Below are 20,100 nucleotides of genomic sequence, written 5' to 3' on the forward strand. Positions count from 1 at the left end.
TATAACTACTTCCGCTACACTATCAATTTCTCCATGATGCCGTTCAGAGAAAACAGGAAACATTTTTCCTTGTAAAAGTAACGCCATCAGCAAATACCAACTTTCCTTTTAATGGTAACATTCAACTCGACAAAGATCGGGATAAGAACTTTTCGATACAAGTATCCATAGAAAATGAGCCAAGAAAGGCTGTTCAGCACATTACTAGATTTCCTAATATTACAAATATCATGAATTACATCACCGCCAGCATTTGCAATAAACTTTACATTAAGCATAGAGGCACAATTCTAGTCAGGTGTCTCGGGAAAATGGTTTTCTTTTGACTATCAAGATGATTGGAACCCAAACTAAAAATACAAGGTAGATTAGAGATGCAGTTTATGTGGGATGATAGGACCCCGAACCATTACCTACCCCGCACACTAGCAGGAGATCGACCACCTCTCTCACTGCCATTATCTTCTACTTCACTCCCATCTAAACAAATGCCATTGTTGTTTACACTGACTTCGGAGCTAGCATTACTGCTAGTGGCAAGAGGAGAATCTGAAACACTAACCGTTCTGCTTCGTGCAGGCCCTGATCTCACACTGTACATAGAGGATGCAGGAATATTTGTCATTAAAGGTCGTAAATTACCTGGAATGCTTCGCCTTATGTCCTGCAGCAAACAGTTGAATCAGGAAAATGTAAAGGATACCAAACTTGTATCAAACAATTCCTTTAAAATCAAGTAAATTCTGACTGCTCAGCAACTTTGAGGGAATGAGGGAACACTATCTTCGGCCACAGAGAATATGAAATACTTCCACAGAATAACAAGCACAATTTTGTACTAAGACACCAGGGATTCTAGTCTCAACTCATAAAATGCAAAGACATGCTTACCATGTGACGTATAGCCATATCAAGGGATTTCTTTGAGAGTGTTCTACCAAAGCCTGAGCTGTCTGGGGATGAAGATGACTTCCCAGAGTGGTTACCATGAGGAGAATGTTTGTCCTCTTGCTTTGGTGGTGCCAGTTTCCTCATATTTATTACCCTCTCGACCATTTTTGTTCCAATTAAAACAGGGCTCACATTGTCATTAACTTTAGAATGCCCCCGACTGAATGCAGGAACAGAGCTCCCACTTGTATGACTAATGCCATTGGGAGCCCGTCCTCTTGAAGGAGAGCATGATTGCCGTCTTGGTCTTCCATTAGAACCAGGCTCAACAGAAGACGATCGAGAACTGGGTGCTCCAGGCCTACCTCTAGAGGCTGAAAGTGGTCTATCAGGAAGCGTTGTCCTTAAATTTGGTGGAGCATCAAGTGAGAAACCTGGCATTTCTGAGGGCTTCCATGGTCTAGATTTCACTGTAGGGGACGCACCACGTGATGGCACTGGATTTCTTGCTGTTGCAGGAACTGGCTTGGAAACTGAAGGAGAGGACCTTGATGGAGGAGCTGATATACTAGGTGTAGTGGATGGCATGGACGGTCGACGAGTTGGTGTTGATGCTCTTGAACTTGATGCAGACTTGGGTGGGGGTACAGTGGGTCTGGAAGTTGGTGTTGAAGATCTTGCCATAGACCTTGACGGTGTGGAGGATCTTGAGGGAATAGTAGATTTAGTTGCAGAAATGGTAGATTTAGGTGCAGGAATTGTGGATTTTGTTGTGGGAACTGTAGGCTTAGCTGCAGAATTTGTGGACTTGTTTAATGGCAAACTTGCTCGAGAAGTAGGTGTTGACGATCTTGAAGGTCTAGGCAGAAGTCAATGTGGGGCGTCCAGTTGGTGTTGCAGGTCTCGATCCTGGACCTCCTGATGATGAGGGCCTCCGGGTCCCTGAACTTGAAGAACTCAACCCAGGGGAAGAAGTTGGTTGTTTAGACATTAAGTTGCTCCTAGCAGCAGGTTCTGGCTGGGGGTTTGCTAACTATGACCAAAATGAAGAAATAACTTAGAAACACTACGTGCAACGCAAGCACAATTAGTACTCAAAATTCATGAACTTAAAATTACCATGAAATCCACCCTTATTTCAAAAGACTGATAAATGAGAGAAACATCATCGTTATTTCTATTATTAGAACATTCTAAGCTCAATAGTAGTCGAATCTCCTCTAACTTGCATATTACAGATAAGTAATTTTCTTTTAAATGCAGTTTCTAAGTTAAGCAACGTAAAGTTTGACAGATGTAGAATTAATTCCAAAGTTCAGATACTCATGTAACTGCCAATTAAGCTTCATATCCTAAGGATATCTTTTGCAACTTCTCTGATTCCTAATGAAACCCTTGTTCTTCGAAAGATTAACAACAGTCCAGCATAACTATTAATTGTCAGAGAAAAGAAGAAAGTCCTAAAAAATCAAATTCCATATGAACTGATGGCTTCTGCTTTTAAAAGATTAAAGATGGATGCTAATGTTCAAGTCTGTCGACTACCATGCATATAATGATAAATCCCACCCACTTATGCTTAGAATTGCAACCCAGTTGATACACTTAAGGAAATGCTTACTCTAGATTTGAGCGCAGTAGGACGAGCTTTTGGGGTTCCAAGCTGACTCATCATGGTCCTATGTGATTCCATCTCCAATGAAGGAAAAAGAGGAGTCCCAGGTGGAGTTAAAAGCCTGAAAGGAGAATAAAAAGGTTTTTTGTTAAAGCAGAATAAATTAACTAATGCCAACTTAGACAACACTAGTCATTTAGGATGCTTTTTAAGAACGAACACACGTCTGTACAGACTTCTTATTTATTAAAACACCTCCATGGTCATGCATTTCCTTCCTCAGAAGTTCCTACATTGCATAGTTATGCAAAATTTCTAATGAAGATCTATTAGAAGTAAAACAAAGGGAAGGCAACAGGGTTTGGCCACCTTGATAATCACCAACTCACCCCACATTAGGCATGTAATCAGCAGGCCACAGACTATATCGCATACTGTTGGACTTCGTTCCAAAACTTTATAATCCAAAACATTTCATATGATATAATTGGAACAAAACTCAAACTCTTCAACCATCCTAAGTTTAAAGGATATGATTAACCTAATTTAGAAGTTCCATAATATACAGAAATTTTCAGAATCATAGCCTACGATCATTATAAATGAAAAAAAAATATATGGCCTATACATAACATTTACTTTAAGAAAATGTAAAACACATTATGGCATTACCAATCATAATCATTCTTATCATTGTCTGAGTTGAGAAAATCATCTGCACCAGTTTTGCGTGGAGGTGCTGGCGTTGATGAGGAAATATTGAAAATGGGAGAAGTTCCGGGTTTCGACCCTGCAATGTCGGGGTTACCAAATTGGAAACACATCAATAATCAAGACCAAAGCCTAAATAAACAACATTCCCAACAATTCAAGCGAAGTACAGATTATCATAGCATCAGTTCAAGTAAAAACACATTAACGATCAATAACACGAAACTTGAAATCCTACATTGCAGTCCAAAACTTAAATATTTGGGCATAAAGAGTACCTAATGGTGCATCGAACTCTTCAGAGCTGTTAAGAAGAAGATCATTTCGTTCCTTTTCGCGCTTCTTCATCTCTAGGAACAAAGCGAGCTCTTCTTCCTTCTCCTTCCTCACTGAGGCTCTCAGCTGCTGCCTCTGTTTCATCATCGCTTGCATTTGCGATTCCTGAGCCCTAAAACTACGATTCATCTCGACAACGCAAAGTCCAGGCAACCCAAGACTAGGCCCAATAATCACAGATCAAAATAATAATAAACAAACTAAAACCTACTTCCAACCACCGCTCAAACAACTATTGTCGCAGAAAACGTGTTGCCGTCGTCACCAAACGAAGTTCAGCAACTGTTAGATCTGAAACCGAGGGTTAATTGATGCACAAATTCGAAGGCTACGAATTGGCATTTTGTTTCACTTTCTTCCAATCGTAAAAGCTGAATAGGAGTGTAAGAAGGGTGAGAAAGATGAAATCTTGAACTGTCCTCATCTGTAAGGAACCGCCATTGTTGAGGAACGGAGCTCAAGTGTGTGGAAGCTTAGAGGAGAAGAGAGATTGAGCTTCAAGGAACCGCCATTTTGCAAAGCTCAGCTCGAAACGCAGGTGAGTCGAGTAGAAGTTGTAGAGGGAATCCTTGGAAGATCGGAGATTTCACAGTGGAGAGAGAGTGAGGGGGAAGAGGAGTGGTATCGAATGGTAATTTAGGAAAGAGTTGGAGTCTGAAATGGGGAAAATGAACGGAAATGCACCGTGCAGCTCTCGTTGTTTCTCTCACTTAAAGCCTACGTTTTCAGGTTGTGGCTTTTGGTGGGTAAATAATCACGATAATGCCCTCTTTTCTAATTTATTTCATTTTTGTTTTGAAATTTGAAGTGGTTGTATTTGCAGTTAAGCCCATGTACTTTTATGTAATTCTGATAGATGCCGTCGAGAATTGTCTTGGTTCTGTCAAGATGAATATTGTTTTTGTTTGGATGTCCCGTAGATCATACTCCAGAGTTACATTGTCAGATTATCTAGGGGTGGGCACAGTTCATATTGGATCAATTTCACTTTAAAATTGTTACTGGATCAATTACAATACAACGATTTAATTTAGTTCGGTTTTGAAAAAAATTATAGAAGAAATCAATACTCACCTTGGATGATAAAGAGGTTTTCCTATTCTTTTTCTTTTTCCTAATGTTTTCTGAAAAAGGCAAAAGTGAAAATGATTTCCCCACTCCTATTTTATCCACTTACACTCTTTTTTTAGTTATAAAAAAGGAGTGTAAGTAGATAAAATAGGAGAAAAAGGAGTGGGGAAATCACCACTCTTCTAAAATAAGTCTTTTTTGTTGATTTTTATGAGATGTATTATAATATTTGATGGATTTTAAATTTTAGATCTCTTAATTAAACAAAATATATAAATGACTATTAACTATATTATCTCTCGATTATTTTCGAAAAAGTCTGCCTTTTTTCTTTTGATATATCTCTAATAATAGCTACTTATGGTTTTCCAAATCAATCAAATTTAAATTCGGCTTGTATTAGAGGATTAGTTCGTTCAACAATCAACTCTTGATTTAGTGATATTTTTCTTTTCAAATTGAGAGATACCTAAAGTTCAACTCTCCTTCTCTTACACTCAATGTTCACACAATTTGAAGTATTGCTAGTTGAACTTTCATGATAAGAAAACTGTTGTTATGTCTTGCCTTTTGTTTATTAGACAATAGGAAAGGGTGTTTAGAACTATTGGCATCATAATATATTACCTTCAAACAAAAAATACTGCATTGTATATTTTTAATTTGTATGAATGACATGGTTTGATTTCATATTAAATTTACTGGTGAATTAAATATTATATACTAAATTAATTTCTAAAACCACGTTTGGACCGAACCAATATGGTTTGATTCACTTCCGAAAACTTATCCACTGCAAATTTACTTACAAGTAATGGAAATCATAAGAAAGAGAAATGATTTTTATTATCGAACTTCTACTGCATTTAATATGTAGACCCCAACTTAAAATCTTTAATTAAATACTGAAAAAATGAAAGATCGAATCCACTGCAAATTTACTTACAAGTAATGGAAATCATAAGAAAGATAAATGATTTTTATTATCGAACTTCTACTGCATTTAATATGTAGACCCCAACTTAAAATCTTTAATTAAATACTGAAAAAATGAAAGATCGAATCCACTGCAAATTTACTTACAAGAATGGAAATCATAAGAAAGAGAGATGATTTTTATTATCGAACTTCTACTGCATTTAATATGTAGACCCCAACTTAAAATCTTTAATTAAATACTGAAAAAATGAAAGAACGAATCAATTAAGAGGGGTAGTTGATGCGATACCTATTTCTTGTTTATTATATTTCATTTCTTTGTATTCCCATTACATTACATGTAAGTAAATATCAAATCACGCATTACGGTTTGGATGGTTTCCCTTTTGTGTTTTGGTCGCCCGTGGATTTCTTTTTGGGAGAGGAAAGAAAATGAAAAAAAAATAAAGAGAATAACGTGCTGAAAGAAGATGAGTAATTGTACTTAAATTCACCAGCAAGTTCCCGAGTCTCTGCACCTCCATTTGTCCGCAGAAAATAAAATATTTTAAATACTATATAAAAATCAAGTCAGATATACAAATGAATTAACAATTAAGTTGAATTGAAAATCGGCCGCCGAGATCAGAAGGAGAGGGTCGCACGGTTGGTACGCGCACCACGACGTCGTTCGGAAGGCAAGACGCGGTCCAGAGTTTCCGATGCAAAAGCAGAACTGAGCTGGGCTGAGAGGATCAAATCGGAAATGGCGGGGAAGACGAAGAAAAGCGAGGCAAGCAGTAGCAGCAGCAGAAACAGCAGCCGTAGCAGTAACCACAGAGAGGAAAGCGTGGTGGTCGATTATGGTAAAAACAAAAGCTCTTGCGGCTATTGCAAATCGTCTGCTCGCTCCAGTATCTCTCATGGTCCGTCTTTCTGATTCTAATCAACCCTTTCTCTCTCTTCCGTTATGTGTTTATCTGTGCTTGATCAAGTTTTCGCTTATAACTTCATAATTTGGTTGTTCTTTCTAAAATTTGAACAGGTTTAGGAATTTAATTGTATGGTTTAATTTGAAATTTGAAATCGTCGTGCTTGTTCCTATCTGCTAACAAGTTATGAGATTTCTAAAAGCAATGCGAATTTGGCGGACTTTTTAGCACAAACATTCATATGTCTTTTATGTGATTAGTCATCGCCTGTGTTTAAGTTATTTTGCTCCTTTTTACGTGCATTTGATATTTCTGATACATTTTTAATGCGTCTTTGGTTAAACAGGATTGGGGACACAAAGCATTACGATCAATGACTACCAAGGTTGGTTTTCTCTTGGATTCTCGTTATATTTTGTGAACAATATTATTGTTATTGTATTGGTAACCATGATAAAGAACCTCTCTTGATCAAAATGTTATCATTTTAGTGACTACAGTCGTACCTTGAATTTTTTTTGTTTATATTTTATGTGTCTCTTGCTAGACCTTCTTGACCGGGGTTGGAGAAGATCTGGTTGTTTCCTTTACAAACCTGAGATGGAAAAAACATGCTGCCCTGCTTATACTATTCGTCTGAAGGCTGGTGATTTTGTTCCTTCTAAAGAGCAACTTCGGGTGTCTAGGCGAATGCAAAGGTATTGTTATGTTGCCTTTTATTACACTCCACCTTGTCATTAAACTTCTAGAAAAACGTATGTTTATTCTGGTTTATATATTTTATCCTGATTCACTGCAAATGATATATGCCTAGGTTTTTAGAAGGTACCTTGGATTGTAAAAGACCAGTGGAGTCTGTAGAGGATCCAAATGCTTCTACGGACACATGCAGCCGTACCCATCTTGGAGTTTCAAGCTTAGCTGTGAAGGAATCCTCTTCCAATAACAATGAAGAGAAGGATGGGGAAGAAAACATTATGCGATTCTTATCAGATCAAGTTGGTAACGTAGTTCATGCTTGCTCTGAAAGTGGGGAATTTCCTGACATTCAATTTCCAAAGGCTTCCGTTAAAAAGGTTTCACAAGCCAAAAGAAAGATTTTGGGCAAAGGATCAGAAGATCTCTTATACTCGACCAATATTGCTTTCCAAATAGCGGCTACTATAAAGCGGTCTTTACCAGATCAGAAGGACGGCAACCAGGGAAGATTGTTGAGGAATATTACAGATGAAAATGGGCCATCTCCAAAGCTTATTGCTGAAAAGCTAGAAAGTTTCTTGAATCAGTTGGCAAAAACTTCTGGTCTGTCAGTCAGGGCTTGCAATGGACACTTAAATTTTTATTCTGCCGCAAAACATGCTTCCGCATATGAAAGTTCTCAAACTGTTAGTGTCTCTAAAGTATCTGCTGCCAGTTCTGAAAGTAAAGGGTGCAGTTTGAAAAATAGCTCTGAAAATACTCAGGTAAAGAGGCGGAGGCTCGAGATTCATTTGAAAAGGTCCAGTTTTGATTCAGAAGAGTATGCCTTGTATAGACGGTATCAAATGATGGTTCATAATGATACCCCTGATCATGTTACGGAAAGCTCATATAAGAGGTTCTTGGTTGATACTCCCTTAATATTTGTTCCTCCAACTGGTGATGGTACAGTTCCACCTTGTGGCTTTGGCTCTTTCCATCAGCAATATGTGATTGATGGAAAGCTTGTTGCAGTTGGTGTTATAGATATCCTCCCTAGATGTTTGTCAAGTAAATATTTATTCTGGGACCCAGATTTTGCCTTCCTATCACCTGGGAAGTATTCAGCACTGCAAGAAATAAATTGGGTGAAAGAGAATCAAGCCCATTGCTCCACTCTTCAGTATTATTATCTCGGTTATTACATTCACTCTTGCAGTAAGATGAGATACAAAGCAGCATATTCCCCATCTGAGCTACTCTGCCCTCTACGTTACCAGTAAGTTCCCCTTTGCATATACCAGCTGACCATGGAAAGCTGTTAAGAGTTTCACTTTACTAATTAGGTTGAAAACAAGTAAGGTTGAAAATTTTCATTTGTACATTTGTGGTTGATATGCCTGCTTTGAACTGTACATTTTGTCTACCATGGTTAATCATTTTTGTGGAGGGCATCCAGGTTGAGATTACAAATAATCTAGTTGAGGTGGTTACACAAGCACACTGGGAAATGGGAGAATTAGGTTAAAGTAAATGGCCAGTAATCTAATCTGTTTCTGAGTGGTGATTAGGTTGACTACACCCCAGTCACTTGGGAACATGCAATATGGGAAACTTAAGAAAACAGAACCGTGAGTTACTCCTAACATGCTCTGGACTCTCAAGCTCCTGGATCTTCAGCATGTGTGGGATGCTCTCTTGATAATTAGAAACATGCAAGCTGTAGTTTTCATATGAGATCATTATCTACTTCATCTACATGTCCAATTGAAGCTATACTTTTCATATGAATCAAGAAAATTTGCTATTGGCCTGACATTCCAAGTTTTTGGTGGCTAACAAACTGAAAGTTTGACTTCAGGTGGGTTCCTTTTGCCATTGCTAAGCCTTTGCTTGATAGAAAGCCGTATGTTGTTCTATCGGATTTTTCCACGTTACAAGATAGAGAGTCCTTGCCGCCGCATGTTTCTGAAGATGTCATGGAAGTGCAACATGATGACATTGGGAAAGAAGACACTAATGATTTCCTTATGTATGACGATGAGGGGATGATGGAGCCTGAATATGGAAGCTCAGACAACGAACAACATCTGGCATCTGTTGATGTAGAAGATGGAGATGTCAGTAACATTTTAATCGGGTTGACGGGATCTCGTGTGAAATTCAAGGTATGTGTACTCAATTTTTTTATTGTGTTCATTGAGCATGTCTGAAATTTTCAGATACCTGATTTAAAACTACTTAAGCTTCCCACCCAAATCCAACCCCTTTCTTGTCTTCATGGTTATGCCACTGTGTTTCTTGAAGGATCTAAAGTTTGCTTTTCGCCCGTCGGAAAGGAGTTACTTGGAGTTCCAGCTGCGTAGATATATGAGAGTTGTAGGTGAAGGCCTGGCTGAGCGAATGGTTTATTCACTTGAGTGATTTGGCTGTTCTTACGAGCCTTCATTAGATTTCATCACATATGAAACATTATATATTGTAGTTGGAGCCGACTCTTCTGCTCGACTCAATGTCTGGTCATTTTAGCCGGGGCTAGAAGCGAGAGCCAATCTCGAGTTTCCCCATATTTTGAGTTGGACACTTGTTTGCTGTTCCGTGGCTTATGTTCTATGGTCAATACAGACTCCTGCCCCAGATTCATCTTGCAGTTTGTATGTTTTTCTTGATGTCAAGTCAATCTGTTTGCATCATTTCTCTATTGAAACGAATGGGGTTTTCAGATTCAAAATCTAGACACAGCATCACACGTGTTTTCCTGGTACATGATAGCTTTCCTCTATTAAAGACATCCATTATGCTTTGTAAATTTGTCTGAGTTGCGTAAAATACAAAGCTTGCTTGCTTTGCCTTTCAGAGCAGTCGTCGCATATTGTGATTCGTTTGTGTGATTAGTTTACCCATTTTTTACTTTCACCACATTGTATAAAACAAAAGGGGCAGTAAAAGGACAAAAAGCTTTTCACAGGCTTGCCCACTTGAATGAGATGCACGGGCAACCATAAGAGAGTCGATACAAAAAAATTTGAGAAAAATGTTGAAGTCATAAAATGATAAAGAATGACGCCCATAAAGATGGTTTTGTAGCTTTAGGCTTCGTAGACCTAATTTGGTCAGCATCTGTTACGCAGGAAGGAAAAAAAAATTGTAAGAGCATCTCCATCGCAGGGACTTTAGCCAGGGCAAGAGGCCCATTTCCTCGGTTTTGGACCTTCAGCGCAGCACCTGCAGCCCGGGCAGATCTTGCTTGGGCTTCAATCCAAGGGTGCTAACGTCAGCGAGTAAAAAAAAATTGAACAAAATCGAACAAAATCAAAATCAAAATTTTTTTAAAATAAAAAACCAAAAAATTATGAATGTTTTCCTTATAAATACATAAAAAATTTATTCACTTTCTCTATAAATACATAACAAGTTTATATTTTGTTGCATTTTTTTTTTTCTTGCCCTTACCCTAGGCTTTTGGGGTGGAACCAACCCCAAAAGGCAAGGCTGCCACTATTCATGTGAATAGTAGCAACCCTTGTCTTGCCTTTGCCTTAGCCTTGACATGCTCTAACAAGGATATCATTGTTTTGTCATCTCCGTTCAATAACATAATGACACGTGGAAAAATTATCCCACATGTCATTGTGTTATTGGCTAGGGATGGTAAAAAATGTTATTCCTGTTGCATGAGTTTCTCTCGTTACATAGGCTACCGAATTATTGGTTTGGTAGTTGCCTTCCACAAATTTTCAATATGCAAATGGAAAAATACTAAAAAGAAAAAAGAAGAAAAAGGTGGATGGTTTATAATTATTTAAGCAGCAGGAGGATTTTCAAAGCGACATCAGCCAACTTTTTTTCTTTTTTTTTCCCGCCATATTCTTGGGAATAGTTTCGAACGATGGCAATATTGCAATTTGCAACACCAGTGCTTCCATCACACAACTGTTAACCAAATATTTAATAAAAAAGAGTTCTTTTTACAACACAGACCTTTTAAGAGCAAACATAATTTGGAATCAGATGTATTATTTTGAAAAGAGGGTACATTAAGAGCAAACTGAATCGAATTTGAACACAATCAAATGTTTACATTTAGATGTTATTGAAGGTAAGTTCAGATAGTTGCCGAAATGAGGAATTAAGAGCTTAATAATTCACATGAGTAGAAGAAGAAGAAGAAGGATGAGATTCAAAGAATGTACAATTGAATGTGAAAAAGGGTAAGCATCAAACATCATCTGCATCACTGCTTCCAACTTGTGCTTCATGACTGACCCAATAATTGCTTCCGTCAGGCCCCGACATCTTAACCCTGCTCAAGAATGAAACTCACAACCTTATTTTTACCGAACTGAATTAGATTGGAATTCAAATTTTGTTTCTCCATATGACTCTACTACTGACCGCTCAAGTACGGATTTTCCTTCCTTGTACCTCTGGCTCTTTTCGTGGGCAGTCTCCTGAAAGAAAACATCAAAACCAATAACAGCAGAAAACAAGTATACGTAAATAATGACAATTCTATTCATGCCTCATAATCTTACATATTTCCACCCCACTATTGATCCACATCCAACACAAAAAATGTCAGCAACAGTGTGCAACCCTGTCATCATCATTCTCTCTTCTTTCTCTCCGGAAGTTACGTTCACTCTGTAAATGATTGGAGATGCGAATCACATATCTAAAAGCAACTCATTGCAATCATATACTGCTTAATGACAAATCTTGTTGAGTGAGCTTGCAAATGAGAACGCCCATGATGATTATCAAAGATTATCCTATTTCAGACTGCAATATCCACATCATTTCATTCGACTTTCTGCTGTGTTCAGGCATAATTTGACAGACTACAAATGAAAATTAAGAGTAAGAGACCCAGTGTTTGAAGCTATTGATGGCAGCTCTCTTGTAAAATTTAGTGAAACCAAAACTGACCAGTGCTGTGTAAGCAATAAAGCACACATGCAATCAATTAATGTTTCTAATAAATCAAATTATAGGATGAGCTTGAGACATGCTTTGTGTCTTGATCATGTGTAAAAACATAAACAGAATATTCTTTTACTATTCCAGCATCTGTAACTTCCATGTGGTATCGGCTAACTTCGGTACGGGTTGCTGGTTTACATAAAGTATTCTCCAGTGGATCTAGTCTCAGCATCAGACAAGGAAAAGATGTCCAAATATCAAGAAAAACTTACACCTTACTGAAGAGATAAGCCTTCCCATGCCTGCAGTGGAAAGACTGAATGAAACACAGGCAAAACATGTAGTCAGACAATGTGCTTCCATTCCAATAAAACTACCAATCAACATTTGTTGGACACTCCAAATGAAAAGGGAAAAAGAAGTGGCAACTACATCAAAGAAGAAAAAGAACAAGCCTTAATAATACTGAATGATTATCAAAATAAATCCTAACCGTCATCTTCTTCTACCTCCTTATCTAAAAATTAAAGATAGCACAGACTAGTACCATCTGTCATTTCACTCTACTTAGAGCCCTACCTTATTTTAAATTATATTACTTTGAGACAATACAGGTACACTCATTCATGGACAAATCTTCTAAAACTAGTTTTGTCAGCTGGACACAAAGAGTCCAAAGCTATGTGTCACGAGTCGATCAAAGCTAAAAGAAAACGTGCCAAAACTGAAGGCCGTGATCTATTTGTGCTTGGTAAGTTTGAGAAGCACCCGTGGAATTAAAGATGCACTTGAAAGCAATGAACAAGAATTTTTTTGCAGATTTCATACTACTTGAGAATTCGAGTAAGCATAGCAGCCAACCATAAACACTATCTCACATGTGCCATGACCAAACTGGGCATACTGGATAATCTCTTTCCAGTAGCATGGCCCTCAGAGAGGGCTGGGAAATACCCCAAATTCTAACCGCTATATCATAAGCCACCATGTCCTCTCTCAGTTGAAAAGAGGATAAGGCTTCAATTTAGTTCTAGCTGTCTTCTTTATTAAAAACTAGTATCAAGTCCTTTTTGCATTCCCGCAAGAGAAATAATTAATGCAGCATTATTTTTGTCCTGGATACAAATTCTACCTTACGATATAGGATCCAAATGCCTTAAAACATCCCTTTCCTCATTAATCAATAAATTTCAACTAACAGATACGCTACTGTGAATGTGGTAATTAAATATTCAACACAAATCTAACTATCAAGCTCACCCAAAAAAAATATATATATACAATTACCATTTAAGAACTATGAGAAACAATAAGGGAATCAACTGCATACTTAATGAGATCTTGTGCTAATGATTATCAAACACCAAATTAACCCTCTTTTCATCACATTAATGTTGCCTTACAGTTCAAGTTAGACAAAACCAAATTCCAAGAGTAATTAAAGGAACATAAATTCATAATCACAAAAGCAGACTAACTAATACATTTGAGTCTTCGACCCAGGATACCATCAAACAGCATACATATTATCTTCCAAGGGAAAAAAACAGAAACAGGCAACAATTCATCAATACCCCTATGAAAATTTAAGCAGAATATCACAGAAAAGAATAAACTTTGACTGATCAAAGCTGGAGAGATATCAAATTAACAACCTTGGAAACTATATCCTCACAGAGAGCTAGATGTGTTCGGCAGTGCTTGCAGCTATAGATCTTCCCCTCAAGACTCTGCACAAACAACCTTCCCATGCCTCCACTATGCACCCAAAATTTTCTTAACCAGCAAAAATTCGAAGACAAAATGAAGATTCAGATAAAGGGTCGTCGTTAAAATCAAAGAAAACCCAAAAGAAGATTGATATGGAAGAGATGAATCTACTGCGCGAGAAGAAATGGAAAACAAAGCCAACGGAGAAAGAAAAGGCAGATGCAAGAAAGGGAAAAGAGAAAGACAGGGAAAGAATTGCTTTAATATTTATTTACCTTCTGCCTGTTATTGTTTCTGGTGCAGTCTGTAGTTGCAAGAAATGTGGACCTGAGCTACCACATTTTCACAAATAATATCACTTTTATGTTAAAGTGGCAACCTGACAAGACGTGTATACTACGGTTTTTTTTTTTTTTATTTTATGGCCCTTTATGCAATAAAATAGCCTCTCTTCTGTTTTTTTTGCTTTGTTGGAAAAATAAATTCGTATTCATAGTTTTGTTGGTTTTGCAATTGTCACCTCTGTTTTCTGCATATTTAGAATTACACCAACACATTTTTTAAATTTCATGTATGTTTTGGTTATATAGGAAACTGAAATCATCTGCATTATTGTTTTGGTTAGGTAATGCTTATGCTTCACAGACAAATGAATGATACTGCTTAGAAAATGAGGTCTCCAAGAAAGCGTCAATCACGTGGACACTTGCAATTAGAAGCTGTTCTTTCCTTGTCACGATCGCCAGCACTAATTATTATAGTTTTTTTTTCTTTTCACAGAGCGAGCAACTTGTTTAAACAAGTCTGTTAACTTGTTTAATCCTCGTCTCGTCTGTGAAGAAACTTTTGACATTAATTTCTTGCAAGAAAGAGTGGTAAACAAGCTTTTCCATTTTTTCTGTTTTAGAAATGGCACATCAAGCTTTTGGAAAAGAGAAACGTGTTGCCATCTCCCAAAGGCCCTTCATAACTTGACAAAGACAAATTCAAATTGGTACCTAGCCAAGATTTGAGTCATATTTTTCAAGCTATACCTAGTTAGTTTAGTTTTATTTAAGCTTCTCCAAATAAAAATAAGTTAAAAGGAATTAGATGCGAATATGTTGAGTGAGGCTTGCAAAACTCCAAGGGTAGTGGAAACCAAATTTGGACCCCCTTTATCAAGTTATTTATATGCTATTATTGGAGAGGAGATGAGAGGGTGGGTGGGAGTGTGACACGCATTAACAAGCCGACCCCATTGGGCATTTTTATACTCTATGCTGATGAGATACTTTTAGGCATCTAGCACCCACTAAAATTGCAAAGAAATGGTTATACATAGATTGTCAAATCTTAACCAACTGCTTTATTATATTATGAACAATAAATCAATTCACTGTACATATGACTGGAGTTTAGGTGACAGCTTCATAGAAGGGAAGCTTCCTATTCTCTAGGGATGTGCAAGATTCAATTTAATTCAATTTAATTTTAATCTGTTTCGATAATTTGGTGAATTGGATTAGATCTGTAATTTTCAAAACCAACATGATTGGATCGAATGACGGATTTGTTCATGAGAATCCAATCAAATCCAATTCAATCTAAGTTAGTTTTATGCTTATTTTGCTCTTGTAGGTGTTTTGTAATTTAAAAGTTATGACTATTTTAAGTAATTTAATATATTATATAATCAAAAGAATTTTATCTATTATTTTATTCGTATTTTACGCTTACGTCTATTAATATGTTTGGTTAGATTAAACCTAAGGATAAATGTTTAATATTTCATTAGTCTTTTTCCATTATCAAAACCAATCATCCAATCCAATAACAATTAGATAATATCAAATTGGATTTAAACATCTCATATGATGAATCAGATTGAAAAAATCACAATCCAATCTATATTGAATCAAATGCGAATTGGCTACATTGTATTGGTTTCAAATTGACGTACACCCCTACTCTTCTCTGTCATTGTACAAGTCCTTGAACCTAAAATAAGCACAGAGGCCACAATGAGGGGTTAATAGTTAGGGGAAATAATGAGGGGGTCGTTAATAGTCGCCCGATTAAGTGCATACTTATTATTGGACTGCTAGATTTTACCCCCTCATTATAAGAGCACTTTCAGTGGCAAAACACATCCCACCAAGCAAATCCAGTCTGAGCAAGAGGTGGGCTCCACCAAGACTGAGCAGGTTCGCAGGCAAGATCAGCCCGAGCTACTGCATGAGGGCAATGACATCACATCAACAAAGAAAAAAATTGATCTCATTCGTATAAATAAAATTAATCCCATGTAAATAGTAATTGCCCTTGCGTTGTCATGACAATGGGTGAAAAGCAAAAAAATAAAAATAAAAATTGCTATAATAGATACTATTTACATTAGGGGTGGTTGCGGTTCGGTAACCGCGAATTTTTACTCAAACCGCAAACCGACCGACTATTTGCGGTTTGGTGATTTTTGAAACCGCAAACTGACCGTGTTTTGAGGTTTACCGCATTGAGGTAAACCGCAAAATGACGTCGGTTACCGCGAATTAGCGGTTTAAAACCGCTAAATATAAATTCACAACCTAAATAAATAAATACACATTCTCAATTTCTCAAACATATGTAAATTCACAATCTCCTCAATTTCTCAAGCATTCACAACCTAAGAAAATTAAAGTTACAATTCCAAGCATTCCAATTAAAGTTAAACTTCTCAAGCATTCCAATTCCAAATCCTTTAAAGTTATAAACCAAAAGGAAAATGCAAAGCAAAATGAATTAAAGTTACAACAAAAAAGAAAAATCCAATTCAAAGTTAATTAAAGTTACAAACTAAAAGGAAAATGCAATGCACCAATGTTACAAACTAAAGTTACAAACTCAAGTGTTGGTGGTGAGTGGATTTGAAGAACCCCGTTGTGTTGTTTGAGCACCAATGTTATCTACAAATAAAACAACATAATTTAGTACATTTTATTATAAGAAGAAGTATAAATAACATTAACATAAATAAACTAATTACTTACAAGTTGTCATATGTTCCATTTCCTTGTAAAATTCAACTTCATCATCCGTGTGACTATACTTGGCGGTTTGCGGTAACCGCAAGTTTTGAAAATCAAATACCGCAACCGCAATCGCAAATGCGGTTTGGTTCTTAATACCGCAAATGCGGTTCGGTTTATCGCGATTGCGGTTTCATTGCGGTAAATTGTCGGTTGATTTTTGCGATTTTTCGGTTTTTCGGTTTAAAATGCCACCTATAATTTACATGAACAATAACCACCTTACTTACCTTTTTTTATAAAAAAAAGGACAAATAAGCGAAATTGCGCTAACCCCTCAACATATAAAAGCCCCCCATTATAGTGCTAAAAATCGTCCTTGAACCCACTGCCCAATGATTCTGCGAGTTGTAACTGGAGGTTTTACACTTTCCTTGCTGAATTCCGGCGTTTGGAGGCGTTATTCAGAGTTTGTGATTGGAATTGGATTCGTCGTCAAGCTAACGGTGCTGCTGATGCTGCCGCCAAGCTAGCCAAGAGGAGGTTACGCTCTTGCAATTGGGTTAATATTCCCCCACCCTCCCTAGTTTCTGTACTGTTGAGTGATGGCTTGCCAGCTCCCCCTTGGTTTTTGTTGTAATTTGGATCTGGTGTTTACTGTTCTTAGTAGGCAGTATTTTGTGTTGTTTCTTATTTTCTTTTGCTTTCTTGCCTTTCTCCCTGGTGGATGGGGCTCTCTCTTCTTTCGTTTCGTTTTTTGCCTGTTTTGGCTTTTTTTGGAGGTATCTTTCGATCAAAAAAAAAAAAAACCACTGCCCAATAAATGCTCATCAACTTGTTGGGCCGTCTTTTAAATATAAGATGTAGCCTTATTTTGGACTCTGGTGTAAAGAGTGCAGTCCCGTTCATAGGCTGATAGCTTCACACATGTTACCAATTTTTATTCCTTGTTTTTTTGTTTTTTTTCTTAAATGAATTGTGAGTTACTAATAATAATGTTACAATCTGATTTTCCCTTCTTCTTTTTTTTCTCCATTATACATTTATAAACACCTTATTTAAGACATGAAAGCAACAACAAGAGTATATAGGTGCAGCAGAAACAGCACATACACATAGTACAGCAATTAATTAAACATTATATGAATATACAAAAGATAAGTGAGGAGGGCACTCCTAGTCTTTGGGTAGACAGGAAGAGAATGAATGAAAAGATTGTGATTTTTGTGGACGATTTTGAAAGTTTATTTGTTAAAGGTTGCCAGAAAACTGACAGGGCCCTTCCCTGTCACAGCAGCTTGGATGCCAAAAATGAGGAAGACCACCATGGCAAGACGGGCATGCTTGATCTCGGCCAACTGTAGCCTCTCCTTCTCTTCCGGGTCAGAGGCCAGGCCCAGTGGGTCAAAGAACTTGCCACCCGGGTACAGCCTTTTCTCTGGGTCCAGCTCAGCATTCCTCTGGAACTCAATGTACCCAATCACCAACACTTCGATCCAAATCAAAGTGGTTATGGAAAACGGAAGGGGAAGCCCAAGGTATGATGATCCTTCAATCAATTCAACCTGTTTTTAAAAAGGATAATCAAATTATAACATTTTTAACTAGTTAGCCGAGGCAGCGAGCGTGTTCCATTGCATTCAAATTCGAATCTCTATCTTTTTCATAGATATATTAATTTGTGTAATCTTCGGATCCAATGGGCAAGTAAGTAAATAAATTAAAGTGAGGTAGAGGACAAAAATGAATTTTGGCGTGATCTCCTTGGCCATCATTTTCATCATTGCTATCACCAAATTCATCGTCAATAAGGACCTTACCTTAGGAGTTAGGGCCACCATGTTTTTTCGCATGGATAATAAGAAGACACGATCACCAAACAACTGTGCCTGCTTATATTTACGTGCCTCCTTACATACATACAAAATACAAGATACGGTCTATGTGTCCTTCAAATTTAAATAAATAAATAAATATACAACTTCAACGGGTATGGATAGTGAGGCATATATTACTTCTACTTGTACGCACATCTTTATCTCTATCCACTCCATTCTCAAAGAATTTGGATACAAATCTAAGGTATATATGCCTAAATACTCTCAAGCTACAAGCACATTGCATTGCGCCCGATCTTACTAATACTAAACAACCATTAGATTAATCAAAATTTAATTTGAGGAACAAGTGCTTGAGAAAATTAAGCATAAACACATATAATGTAATTCATATTAATAATTAATCAATAATTAAAGAATTATTATTATTACCTTGCCAGCGTCCTGCCATGCAACCCCAGTGAGGCCCTCGACAGCAAGAGCGCCAAGCGCACCCAACATCGCCCACCTCCCATGAATCAGCTCGCACTCCCGGAACCTCTGCAGCCCAAACACCTCCGAGTACGGCTGAAACGGCGTCGGATTCACCTCTGCAGTCTCGATCCGGGTCCCGATCACATCACCCGCCACATTCTTCGCCAAGTTCTGGTCCAGCCCGTCGTAATCGAACTGCAAGTACTCTGCGGGCTTCCCGAGCCCGAACGGATCGAACCCCCGGTCCCCGACCAGCGACCCGTCGAGCCACTCGGGCGGTTCGGCACCCGGGAACCATACGGGTCGTTCCCGTCGTCAAATTTCTGCTTTTGTTTTGGTGGTGGAGGTGGCGGTGACTTCTTGGTGCCTAAGCTGAAGCCGCCGAAGTTTCCAAATCGGGCTTGGAATCTTCCGAAACTGGGTCCGGGGTTTGGGAGGCGGGCTCCGAAGAAGTAGGTAGTGACAGCGGCTGTGGTGGTGGCCATGCCTTAGTTGGGTGTGAAATTGGAGCAGAGTGGTGGTGGGACTGGTGAGTGGAGTTGTGTTTATATAAATGTGAAAAATAAATAATAGTGTGGGATTTGCATTTTGTGAAGGATTTGAAAGTGTGAATGATTAATTTAGGCCTTACCTTTGCCAAAGCCTTATCTCTTGGATATCATGTAGCTGTGGGATATGTTTGCTTCACCTCTCTTTTTTCTTCAATTTATTTATTTATTTTGGGTGGGGTCCTCTACTTTCTACTTTTACTGCCATGCAATGTATATTTTACCACAAAAAAAAATACTATTTTTATGATCTAAGGATGAGCTTCTACGTTCGTGACAATAGCAGTGTCTCAACACTTCTCACTGTGCATTTTTGTTTACTCTGACTTTGTCTTTGGTAGATAAAACTTTGACTCTGCTTTTGCTGCGAACCAATCCAAAACCCATCCAGTCAGCTTGCTGTATGTATGTGTATGACCGCGTCCTCTACATGTAGCGTAAATTTTTTCATATATATTCTTAAAT

General features: G+C 37.7%; 4 protein-coding genes and 1 long non-coding RNA gene across 7 annotated transcripts; 1 reads left to right on the forward strand and 4 right to left on the reverse strand.

Annotated features, from left to right (window-relative positions):
• Positions 1 to 138: 138 nt before the first annotated feature.
• On the reverse strand, positions 139 to 4,238 carry LOC103332766 (flocculation FLO11-like protein). The gene is given in 6 exon segments (XM_008235518.2): positions 139 to 664; positions 892 to 1,753; positions 1,755 to 1,924; positions 2,513 to 2,627; positions 3,179 to 3,296; positions 3,496 to 4,238. Coding segments are annotated over 6 exon segments (1,707 nt in total). The 5' UTR covers positions 3,683 to 4,238; the 3' UTR covers positions 139 to 409.
• A 1,698-nt stretch (positions 4,239 to 5,936) lies between these two features.
• Positions 5,937 to 9,802, forward strand: LOC103332767 (arginine-tRNA protein transferase 1). 2 transcript variants are annotated; one of them, XM_008235519.2, is made up of 6 exons: positions 5,937 to 6,468; positions 6,821 to 6,859; positions 7,022 to 7,172; positions 7,289 to 8,431; positions 9,014 to 9,320; positions 9,460 to 9,802. In XM_008235519.2, the coding sequence occupies exons 1-6, from the start codon at positions 6,309 to 6,311 to the stop codon at positions 9,574 to 9,576; spliced, it is 1,917 nt and encodes a 638-aa protein (XP_008233741.2). In that variant the 5' UTR covers positions 5,937 to 6,308; the 3' UTR covers positions 9,577 to 9,802. The 2 variants fall into 2 exon arrangements, with proteins under 2 accessions (XP_008233741.2, XP_016650248.2); XM_016794762.2 differs by having other exon boundaries at positions 5,981 to 6,468; positions 9,469 to 9,802.
• A 1,387-nt stretch (positions 9,803 to 11,189) lies between these two features.
• Positions 11,190 to 14,204, reverse strand: LOC103332768 (Yippee family putative zinc-binding protein). Of its 2 annotated transcripts, XM_089053210.1 has the most exons (6): positions 14,065 to 14,204; positions 13,731 to 13,854; positions 12,348 to 12,391; positions 11,688 to 11,796; positions 11,548 to 11,603; positions 11,190 to 11,455 (listed from the first exon to the last, which is right to left on the reverse strand). In XM_089053210.1, exons 2-6 carry the CDS (start codon positions 13,824 to 13,826, stop codon positions 11,371 to 11,373), a joined length of 390 nt encoding a protein of 129 aa, XP_088909336.1. In that variant the 5' UTR covers positions 13,827 to 13,854; positions 14,065 to 14,204; the 3' UTR covers positions 11,190 to 11,370. The 2 variants fall into 2 exon arrangements, with proteins under 2 accessions (XP_088909336.1, XP_008233742.1); XM_008235520.3 differs by lacking the exon at positions 14,065 to 14,204 and having other exon boundaries at positions 13,731 to 13,961.
• A 2,344-nt stretch (positions 14,205 to 16,548) lies between these two features.
• LOC148917441 (uncharacterized) lies at positions 16,549 to 16,894 on the reverse strand. The gene is made up of 2 exons (XR_016127061.1): positions 16,797 to 16,894; positions 16,549 to 16,712 (listed from the first exon to the last, which is right to left on the reverse strand). It is a non-coding gene; the product is annotated as an uncharacterized LOC148917441 (long non-coding RNA).
• Positions 16,895 to 17,978: 1,084 nt separating this feature from the next.
• Positions 17,979 to 19,719, reverse strand: LHCB4.3 (light harvesting complex photosystem II). The gene is given in 4 exon segments (XM_008235522.3): positions 17,979 to 18,212; positions 18,215 to 18,340; positions 19,046 to 19,395; positions 19,398 to 19,719. Coding segments are annotated over 4 exon segments (684 nt in total). The 5' UTR covers positions 19,573 to 19,719; the 3' UTR covers positions 17,979 to 18,179.
• Between the last annotated feature and the right edge of the window lie 381 nt (positions 19,720 to 20,100).

Source organism: Prunus mume, linkage group LG5 (assembly GCF_029339155.1).
Source record: "Prunus mume cultivar Tortuosa linkage group LG5, ASM2933915v1, whole genome shotgun sequence".
Classification (NCBI taxonomy): domain Eukaryota; kingdom Viridiplantae; phylum Streptophyta; class Magnoliopsida; order Rosales; family Rosaceae; genus Prunus; species Prunus mume.